Source organism: Physeter macrocephalus, chromosome 11, assembly GCF_002837175.3.
Source record: "Physeter macrocephalus isolate SW-GA chromosome 11, ASM283717v5, whole genome shotgun sequence".
NCBI classification, from domain to species: Eukaryota; Metazoa; Chordata; class Mammalia; order Artiodactyla; family Physeteridae; genus Physeter; species Physeter macrocephalus.
In genome coordinates this window covers 179,566,141-179,576,391 of record NC_041224.1, presented here as the reverse complement: position 1 = coordinate 179,576,391, position 10,251 = coordinate 179,566,141, and the positions used below count along the sequence as shown (strand labels likewise).

Here is a 10,251-nt window from a genome sequence, read left to right as displayed (position 1 = left end):
GAGCACAGGCTCCGGACGCGCAGGCTCAGCGGCCGTGGCTCACGGGCCCAGCCGCTCCGCGGCATGTGGGATCTTCCCGGACCGGGGCACGAACCCGCGTCCCCTGCATCGGCAGGCGGGTTCTCAGCCACTGCGCCACCAGGGAAGCCCCGGAATCTACTTTTTAAAAGATCCCTAGGTGCTTATGAAGATTGGATGGATTAGACTTTTCCTAAAAGAGTCCACCTTTTCTGAGTTCAAGTTCAGATGACTGTAATGGCAGTTTTATGCTATGAGATGTGGACGTGTGGACATGGCCGGGAAGGGTGCTTCTAGGAACAGAGCAGCATGAGTCAACATGCAGCAGGAGAGCTTCGGGGGCGCGTGCAGAAACGCCCCCTAGTGAACGTGGCTGGAGCCTTCGATAAACAAGCAGGATATGATGGGGCGCAGTTCCCAAGGTGAGGGACCAGGCCTGGCGGCCCACTCTGAGAACTTGCTGGAAAGGCAGCTTTTGGGGCCCCGCCGCAGACCTACTGAACCAGGAATGGGGCGGGGGTGAGGATGGGGAGCATTCCGTATCTTCACAAGCCCTCAGGGGACTCGGGTGCTCCTGGATCCTCAGAGCCCTGTGCTGGGAGGGAGTCTGCCGAGGGGGGTCTGGAGAGCCGGGCTATTCAGTGGGCAGCGAGACCCCCTGCCCGATGAGGGCCGAACCGGGCCGAACCTCACGAAGGTTTGTGCAGCCTCGCATGTGACAGAGAATAGAAATTTTACTTTCTTTTCACCTTTATATAGATAATAATTTGATCAAATTCCTCAAGCGGGGGGAAGCTGACAAAGTCTTAGTTTTAATTCTTTCAATTTAAATTCTGGAAAACTGATGATAAATTATGTGAAACAGAAAAAGATTATAGTAAGCCATGGAAAAAATTCATTGCACTTAGACATTTTGTAATTTAAATTACTTTCTATTATTAACATAAACAGTCTTGTTATGTGAGAAAAAGAATACATTAATTTTTCGACAGAAATTGCAAACTTAGGATGAAAAATGTCTAGTGGGATATGTGCTCACCGAGGGGAAAGTGGTTTTCTGAGTTGTTAGGTGAGCGTGGATATTTTGCAGATTTAAAACCTAATGACTTAAAAACACACCTCTGATATTAAAATCAAGTAAAATGTGACACCTTCGAGAACAAGGGCAGCTCTGATGCTGGAGTGTAGTATTAAGAGTTTCAGAGCATCCTGAAAGCTGCAGGAGGGGAGAAGGTGTAGATTATAGGCTGCTTCAGTGTGCTGTCAGCCGGCACCCAGTGACTGCTTCCTTCTGTGAGAGAGGAACGTGTGGCTGTGCAAGTGAGAGCAGCCATTGGTCTTCTTGGGTTAAGAAAACGTGATCCATCCCCTTAAAGACGGAGGTCTCCATGTAGCCAGGAAGCCGAGGAAAACCCTGGATTTGAGCTCATAATCAGCGTGAAGGAGGGTGCCCTGGAGGCCCACCCGAGGCTGTGTTAGGACCTCCAGACGGAGCTGCTGTTGCAGTGATCGCTCAGCACTGTTCTGACTGCAATCGGAAGGCCTGGCGCTCTGTGATTTTAAATGAAATCATGCCAGTATGTAGAATTTTAAATGGCATATTTTATAGATAGACTCCATATTTCCTAGAACTACTCCAGGTTATTTTTCACTGAGGAAGTTAGATTTTCACACATTGCTAAATAAAAATGGATTCCATCTTTTGTTTCAAAAAAGGGGATATGGACCATTGGTAACCATATTTGGCTATTTCCTTGATTGCACAGGGAGAAGACACCCATTATCAGAAAAAAAAATTATGCACTATATGTACCAGTTGTGTAAATCCCTTGATCATATGCACAGGTAGGCACTTGGAGACTTGGCAGCTTTCAAACTAATAAAATGTATTACCGTTCATTAAAAATACAGTATAAAAGAATTTGAATGAATGAGGTACAATTAATTCTATCCTTTTATATTGAATGCAGAAATGGAATATTTCACAGAGATGTAAAACCAGAAAATATATTAATAAAGGTAAGAACTTTTATATGAAAAATTGATATCAGAAGAAAGGTAGAATATAAAAACTTTTCACTGGATATGTTTTCAATCCCAATGGATACCATGTTTGTTATAACATGTTTGTTTTTTTCCTTCCAGTTTGGAAAAAATGGTTAATTTAATAAATGCCGTCAACATAACTGTACATCTGGAAAAAGGCACCCTTCTTATACTATATACAAAAATAAACTCCAGGGCTTCCCTGGTGACGCAGTGGTTGGGGGTCCGCCTGCCGATGCAGGGAGCACGGGTTCGTGCCCCGGTCCGGGGGGATCCCGCGTGCCGCGGAGCGGCTGGGCCCGTGAGCTGTGGCCGCTGGGCCTGCGCGTCCAGAGCCTGTGCTCCGCGACGGGAGAGGCCACGACAGTGAGAGGCCCGCGTACTGAAAAAATAAAATAAAATAATAAATAAATAAATAAATAAACTCCATTTGAATTATCATTCTAAACGCTCTAGATGTAAAAGTGGGAGAGGCAGGATCCGAGCGCTGACGCGCCTCACGTGAAAGCCCGTAAACTATGCCTGTGTAAAGCGTACAGTTTGCTCAGTTTGGGCATATGTGTGCACCCATGAATCCATCATCACAATCAACTTCACAAACAAATCCAAACCCCCCGAAAGCCTCCTCTTGCCCTTTGGTAATCCTTGCCCCCTGTCCCTTGTCCCCAGGCAAAGACGAGCTAGAATGTTCTATAAATGGAATTACATAGCATGTACTCTTTTTTGGTCTGGCTTTCACTCAGCATCGTTATTTTGAGGTTCGTCCACGTTGTAGGGTGTGTGCCACGCCTTTTGAAATTGTCCCACAGTTCTTGGATGTTCGGTCTTGTTTCTGACGTTCCTCTATTGCTTTGCATTTCAGTTTGGGAAGTTTCTACTGGCATATCTTCAAGCTCACTGATTCTTCCCTTGGCTGTGTTGAGTCTGTCAAAGTCTTTTAAAATTTTTGTTACAGTGTTTTTTGTTTGTTTGTTTTTAATTTTTTAAATTTTTGGCTGCGTTGGGTCTTTGTTGCTGCATGCCGGCTTTTTCCAGTTGTGGCGAGCGGGGGCTACTCTTCGTTGTGGTGCGCGGGCTTCTCATTGCGGTGGCTTCTCTTGTTGCGGAGGCCGGGCTCTAGGCGCGCGTGGGCTCAGTAGTTGTGGCTCGCGGGCTCAGTAGTTGTGGCGCACGGGCTTAGTTGCTCCACGGCATGTGGGATCTTCCTGGACCAGGACTTGAACCCATGTCCCCTGCACTGGCAGGTGGATTCTTAACCACTGTGCCACCAGGCAAGTCCCTGTTACAGCATTCTTTATTTCTAGCGTTTCCTTTTGTTTTCTTAGGGTTTCCATCTCTCTGCTTACGTTTCCCATCTGAACTTGCATGCTGTCTTCTTCTTCCATTAGAGCCCTTAACAAATTAATCATAGTTATTTTAAATTTCCTGTCTGGGAATTCTAAAATTCTAAAACCTGTGCCATATCTGAGTCTGGTTTTGATGCATGCTTTGTCTCTTCGGACTGTTTTTTCTTGCCTTTTAATATGCCTTGTAATTTTTGTTGAATGTATTGGGGAATGGGAACAGAGGTAAAAGGCTGTCAGGGTAGGTTTATTGATAATCTGGCTAAGAGAACTGCTGTTTAATGTTTGCTCTAGCTGTAGGTGCCAGAGGCTTCAAATTTATTGACACCATGAATTTTATTACTTGAATGTGAGAGGTAGAGAAGATGGAAGAAACACCTTGAAACCTGTTTCCCTGGGCTGTCTGACTTCCTTCAAGGATCCCATGTGGTGTAGGCCAGGCCCCCAGCCTCCCCCGAATGGGAACCAAGCTGCCAGAAGCACTGGACGTGGTGGGGAGTTTGAGGCATACATAACAGGGCATGTGACCAGGGTGTATAGTTCATCTGTAGACTTACACTGCGACTTAAAAATTTCCAAAACCTGTAGACATTTTGAAATGTCTGTTAAACATAGCCAGAATATTCATAAATGTGTTCCACTGAAGAGAAATACTGCTTCCTCACCTGCTAGAGGCAATTTCAGGTGCTTATAAAGCCAGTACTCTATGTTCTACAAGCTAGTTTAGGTGCTAGGAATTTTCCCGTTGGTGCGTAAATATTTGAAATGGTTTGTATTACAATCGCTGCTTGATGAGCTGTTATTTGTCCCTGCTTCTCTCCCCCCTTGCAGCAGGATGTCCTGAAATTAGGGGACTTTGGGTCCTGCCGGAGTATCTATTCTAAGCAGCCGTACACAGAATACATCTCCACCCGCTGGTACCGGGCCCCAGAGTGTCTCCTCACTGATGGCTTCTACACCTACAAGATGGACCTGTGGAGCGCGGGCTGCGTGCTCTACGAGATGGCCAGGTGGCTCCAGAGTCGCAGCTGCTGCTGGGCTGGGGGGGCTGTGTCAGGGTCCTGAGGCCGGTCCACGCGGGGCTCGGCCGTCCAGTGGCTTCGTGCCAGTCCCTCCCTCTACGGTGCAGAGTTTACAATCCTTCTGGTGTCGACAGGAAATGTGTCAAACGCTTCTCCTTGCTTTCTGGGTATGGAGGAAAGAACACTATCAGTTACTTCTTTCCCACTGGCCCGCCCCGGCCCTGGGTCGGTGGGCCTCTCCATTTGGCCTCATCAGCGATAGGATTGATGAAGCCAAATGAAGGAACAGAGTCGAGGCGTGCTTACTGCCACCTCGTGGGGCCTGCCATGGGGGCGGGGTGCGAGCGGTGCCCCCCGGTCTACCCTCAGAGTGCACTCGTTCGGGTGGGGTGCTCTGGCCCCGGGAGTGAGGGCGAGCTGGATGGAGTCCAGGAAGCCCCAGCCCTAACCGTCCTCCCCTCCCCCAGCCTTTGGGCTTTACTGCTGGGTGCAGCAGGGCCGGGGCAGAGGCCCGGGAAGGGAGGAGGGCCTGTCCCGTCCACCAGCGGCGGGGCACTGGGTGGAAGAAGCCCCGGGAGGAGGTGGGGCGGCACCTGCTCGTAGTGGGTCACGCAGGACGGGTGGGTGGATTTAACCTCGGGGTGACGCACGTCAGGATGGTACAGCCCAGCGCAGGCAGGACCCGGGTCGTCCAGTCCCGCCTGCTCAACTGACCCCTTGATAAATACAGACTTTCGGGCCCTTCGGGACACGCCTTCTGATTCTAGATCATTTGTATTGATAAGTGACTTATTTTTGGAAAGGAGAGTGGTGATTTCACTGATGCTAAGTACCAACAAATGATCTTTTCTCCCGTGCTAAAACCCCTGAGTCAGTTTGGAGGGATGTCAGAGGCGCTGGTGCCGGCGGCATCCACTCAGGGCGTTGGGCGGCCCACGCTGAGCCTCGCTGAGTGCACTCTGTGCCCGGCCTGCCCCGCCTCAGAGCCGTCCAGCTCCCCTGCGGCCTGAACTCCTGCCGTTTTCCCTGCATAGAAGTCATTTTACCGTCAGAGCTACATTTTTAAACTCTTCTTTGTGGCCTGTAATGTGTATGGGTCTAAAATCTTTTATCCACAATTCCCAAATCCGTGACCGCTCCAGAACCAAAGCGCTCCTTGGACCTCATTCGTCTACACAACCCGACCTGAGCCAGCCTGAATCTTTGTCAACAAAACTCCCCGGGCCGTGAGGAGGCTCTGGGGGCTTTCATCTCTCAGCCGGCAGAGGCACCTGCTGTGCAGATACGGGAGTGTGGCCCTGTCCCTTAGAAAGACACCGACCCGTAGGGACAGTAGGAGGAGGAAGGCCCAAGCCTGGGCGGGGGGGCTGGAGGTCCCTCTGCTGGGAGGCCGCCGCCCTGACCACAGCCCTGGCCGCCCTCCCAGCCTGCAGCCCCTCTTCCCCGGAGCCAACGAGCTGGACCAGATCTCGAGGATCCACGACGTCATTGGCACGCCTGCTGGGAAGACCCTCACCAAGTTCAGAAGGTAAGTGCGGCCCCACCCTGCCTCTGTCGCCCCCAGTGGCCTCTTCACAGTCCCGAGAGCCCGGCAGTCGGGTTTTGTCCCCGGAATGTTCACTCAGGCCACAGAGGTCTTGGGTGGGAAAGGCTCCCCAGCACAGGCTGCACGCACGGACCCTGCGGAGCCGCCACCCGGCAGCTGGGCCACGCTGACGCCTGGGGGGGACTCGGGGTGGGGGCAGCACCCAGCAGCTCCCAGAACCCTAGGGAGGTAAGGAGATGACAGCCATGCTGGATTCTTTTTCTTTTTTAAAACTTTATTTCATTCTTTTCTGGTGGGAATGTGGTATTAGTCTTCTCAAGAAAAAGTTTTCTTACACTTACAGCGTAACAGATTTCACGACCTCCCACCCTTTTTAAAACAACAGACTTAATTTTTTTAGAGCGGTTTTAGGTTCACAGAAGAAGTGAGCGGAAGGTACAAAGATTTCCCTTCTACCGCCTGGCCCCACGCTGTGCCCAGCCTCCTGGCCACCAGCGCCGGCCCCGGGGTGGCACGTCTGCTATCATCGAACCTATGCTGACACGTCATTCTCACCCAAAGTCCGCGGTTTCCACGAGGATCCTGTATTCCATGGCCTTTATGGCCCCCTGCCCTTTTTAGATTGTAAACTTACCTTCAGTGCAGGTCCCTGTAGGGTCGTGATGCTGGACCGGCCACGTGCTCTAAATGACGGCGTGATCGTTTATTATCATTGGGCTTTTAATACAGGTCGAGAGCTATGAGTTTTGATTTTACTTTTAAAAAGGGATCAGGAATACCTCTACTGACAGCCAGTTTGTCCCCGCAATGCCTCTCCCTCCTGCACGCAATGGTGGCCTATGATCCCGATGAGAGAATCACTGCCCACCAGGCCCTGCAGCACCCCTACTTCCAAGAACAGAGGTAGGCGCCCTGCCGGGTTCCCGTGGGGCACGCGGATGGGTGGCTGGTTCCCGGGAACAGTGCCGGTCCCTCTGGGAACCCTCACCTCGCTCCTTTCTGGTATCTTCCCCCCAAAGGAGGCGATTAGTGACACCACGGCAGGGTGGAAGGAGGGTCTGTGGCTGCTTTGCGGTTGATGCCAAGGCTGTGGTGTTAAGCCCCGGAGGGTCACGTGGCACACGGCGGGGAGGAGGGGCGGGCTGAGCTCGCTTGCTGTGAGGTTCCAGGGCGCGTGCGCTGGGTGGCACCTGCCATTGGAAGTACCTGCCCTGAGGGCTTCGGACCCCACCCCTCTGTCCCCTCGTGCGTGTGTGACGTGGGGGTGACGTCTGACCCGAACCTCGAGTCACTGGGCAGGGGTGGACCCATGGCTCCGGAGCCCGGAGGCTGTCAGGCTGAGACAGGAAAGGAAAAGCTCCTCGGAATGGCTCGCATGGATGAGAGGAGGGGCGACAGGCACAAGCCCACGCTGGAGACGAGGCCGACAAGGCCTGTGGCGGCCGGGTTCTCAGCAGAGGCGCCCCTTGCCCCTTCCGTCCTGTAGGGCAGCTGAGAAGCAGGCTCCGGCCGGGGCCATGGAGAAGGCCTCCGCTCTCTGCCCCGAGCGGCCGGTGGCACCAGAACTACCCAGCAACAGCTGGCAGCCGGCACAGGAGGGCAGCAAGCAGGTACCGAGCGATCAGGCCGTCCGAGCTGGGACCGGATGCCCTCAGGGGCCCGGGTCTCTCTGACGCAGATGTCACCTGGGGAGGTGCCCCGTCTGCCTGGAAAGGGCGCCCGTCAGCGACGTGCCACCGCGCCAGGCGGCACCTCTGCACTCCTGGCCTTTCTGCGGCACCAGCTAAGGTCCCCGGCGTCGCGGGCTGGGATCCTCCCAGCCGCAGGGCCAGGCCGGTGCCCAAGCACCGGGCAGACGTCACTGCGTTATGCCCGCAGAGGACCCTAGCCGGGGCACCGGGCAGCCAGCACTGGCCCAGGGGACCATCCCCACTCGGCCGCTGAGCCCCTGCGAGGGCAGCAGGCCCCAGAGCAGCACTCCGCCTGGCACACAGGTGGTCTCGCACGCTTTTTGGTGTAGAAAGCATAGCTACATCCCGCGATAGCTTCCCCTTTCTCTCACGTGCCGCGGGGCCCCCCTTAGCTCGGCTCCCCCGGTTTTACAGTTGTGGGCTGGCACCGAGCTCTGCGGTAGCCGTGGCCTTCCGTCGTTTCTCACTCAGCCCGGCATCTGTTGAGTGTCACTCCGTGCTGGGAGCCGAGGACGCAGGTATGCCTGCAGCCAGGCTGCTTTCCAGAGATCCGGACCCCCGTGTCCAGACACCTGCTCGATGGCTCCAGCTGAATGTCCGAAAGGCAGACTCGTTCAAACCCGATCTCCTGTCTCTCCCCCCAGACCTGCCTCTCTCCCCGTGCCTTCCCTCCAGGGGCGGATGAAGGCAGCTCCCCTTCAGCTGCTCAGGCCGCCAACCGGGGACGAAGCCCACCCCCGCCCCCCGGCTGAGCCTCCCTCACTTTGCCCCTAACTGCCCTCCCTGCCGGGCCTCCTCTCCCTCTTGGTCAGCTGTTGGTGTCTCTCCTGCTGGCACCCACCGCGGGCGCCCCCGCGGCAGAGCCGAGGCGCACGCTGTCTGCCAGGGCCCCGGAGTGAGGGTTCAGGCTGTGCAGGCCATAACGTCTGGCGCGACTGCCCACTCGTCCGGCTGGTGGCGCCGCAGACCATACGTAAACGAATGGTGGGGATGGGTTTCAATAAAACTGTGGACCGTGAAACCGGAGTCTCATAATCACATGCCGTGAAATTCTCTCCAACTATTAGAAGATGTGAAATCCATTCTTGGCGCACTGGCCACACAGAAGCAGGCTGCAGGCCGCTTTGGCCGACCTCAGGGAATCCAAGCGGGAAGCGTCCCCGGGGCCTCGGCCCTTGGAGCTGCACGTGCGTCAGCGCGGCCTCCCCCGCTGTCAGCCCTGGCCCTGGCCCAGGGAGCGGCCACCGCACTTCCGGGGGGCTGGGACGCGGTGCGTGTTGTCCACTCACCATACTGTCGCACCGCATGGTCCAGAAATTGTATGAGGCAAAAGTAGTACAAAAGAGCCCCTTTTGCTTTTCCTAATTCCCGCAAAGCGGAAAGCGTCGTATGTTCATCTGATCCTTGCTTTGTTTCTAGAAACAGCCCCTAAAGCAAGAGGAGGACCATCCCAGGAGACGCGGACCAGCCTACGTGATGGAACTGCCCAAGCTCAAGCTGTCGGGAGTGACCAAGCAGCCCTCGTACTGCGGCCCAGCGCTGCAGTCAGTGTTTGCCCCCGGAGCGACCCGGAAGGTCCCGGTGCTGAGACCCCTGAAGTGTGTTGGCCCAAACCAGAAGGTGGGCGTCCCACTGGTTCCCCTGGCGCCGCGCTCGCGCCCATCCCGGCCTCTGCCTCTGCTGAGCGTCTGTCACTTTCTTTAACAGACAGACGCACAGAAGGACGTCAAGCCTAACCTGAAACAGTACCGCCTGCCCATGGCGGAGCGGAGAGGTGGAGGCTACTGAGCGGCGCTGCGGCTCCCACCCGGCCGGGCACCACCGAGCGTCCCGGGAGAGCTGCCCCCAGACCAGCACCGGCACCTCGGCCTGGAGCCCGCCGGCCCGAGGCTGCTTGCATCCTAAAGGCAGCCGTACTGTATGTTCCAGTCTAATGCCTTTGTAAAATCACCTCATTCTAGGGTTTCGTTTCATTTCCATAACGTAAGAATTTGGGGCAGGGAATATTTTGTAATTTTTAAAAGAATCAAAGCAGAAATTGTACTTTGTTATGGACCGTTCAGGCCCGGTTTCACCGAGGGCTCTGCACACGGTGCCTTCCTTAGTCCATCCGCCACCAGTAGAGTCGTAGCACGTTTGGCTTCCAGATTATACCATCGGAGACCCCTGATTTTTATTAAACAATAAGCTATCATTACAGTGTTGCATCTTAATATATTTTGAGTTAAACGTGTGTCCTGATTATCCGTTCCTTTATTTTGACTTCTGTGAGCGTATCAGGGCCATTGATTCTGTTGGGGAGACTTCGGTGCAGCTTCACTGGTTCACTTGACGGTCCACTGAGGAACGACACAGGCTGGCGCTCAGCCCTCGGAGCCCCTGGGTGCGGGCCACGGGCAGGTCGCCGGTCCAGCTCCCGAGGCCCAGCTTCCTCCGTGAGTAGAGGCCGCTGCTTCCCGATGGCCTGCGGGCGTGCCCAGCTTCGTTTCTGGGGTGGCAGCAATAATCGGGCACAAGAAGAAACCTGTTTCTCGTGGGGGAGGGAGGGGAGGTGGCAGAGCAGCGGTGGCCCCGGGGCGGGGGGT

At 54.5% G+C, this 10,251-nt stretch overlaps 1 protein-coding gene across 2 annotated transcripts in view; it reads left to right on the top strand.

Annotated features, from left to right (window-relative positions):
- Positions 1 to 10,251, top strand: part of MOK (MOK protein kinase) — a 17,864-nt gene that overhangs the window by 4,392 nt on the left and 3,221 nt on the right. Inside the window, exons 3-10 of one of the 2 annotated variants that reach the window (XM_028496413.2) lie at positions 1,785 to 1,863; positions 1,989 to 2,037; positions 4,239 to 4,417; positions 5,856 to 5,957; positions 6,705 to 6,878; positions 7,462 to 7,585; positions 9,086 to 9,286; positions 9,374 to 10,101. In XM_028496413.2, coding sequence (XP_028352214.1) covers positions 1,785 to 1,863; positions 1,989 to 2,037; positions 4,239 to 4,417; positions 5,856 to 5,957; positions 6,705 to 6,878; positions 7,462 to 7,585; positions 9,086 to 9,286; positions 9,374 to 9,454 — 989 coding nt within the window. In that variant the 3' untranslated portion in view covers positions 9,455 to 10,101. Of the gene's footprint in view, positions 1 to 1,784; positions 1,864 to 1,988; positions 2,038 to 4,238; positions 4,418 to 5,855; positions 5,958 to 6,704; positions 6,879 to 7,461; positions 7,586 to 9,085; positions 9,287 to 9,373; positions 10,102 to 10,251 lie in introns of those variants that run through there. The other variant, XM_055088738.1, reaches the window with a different exon arrangement.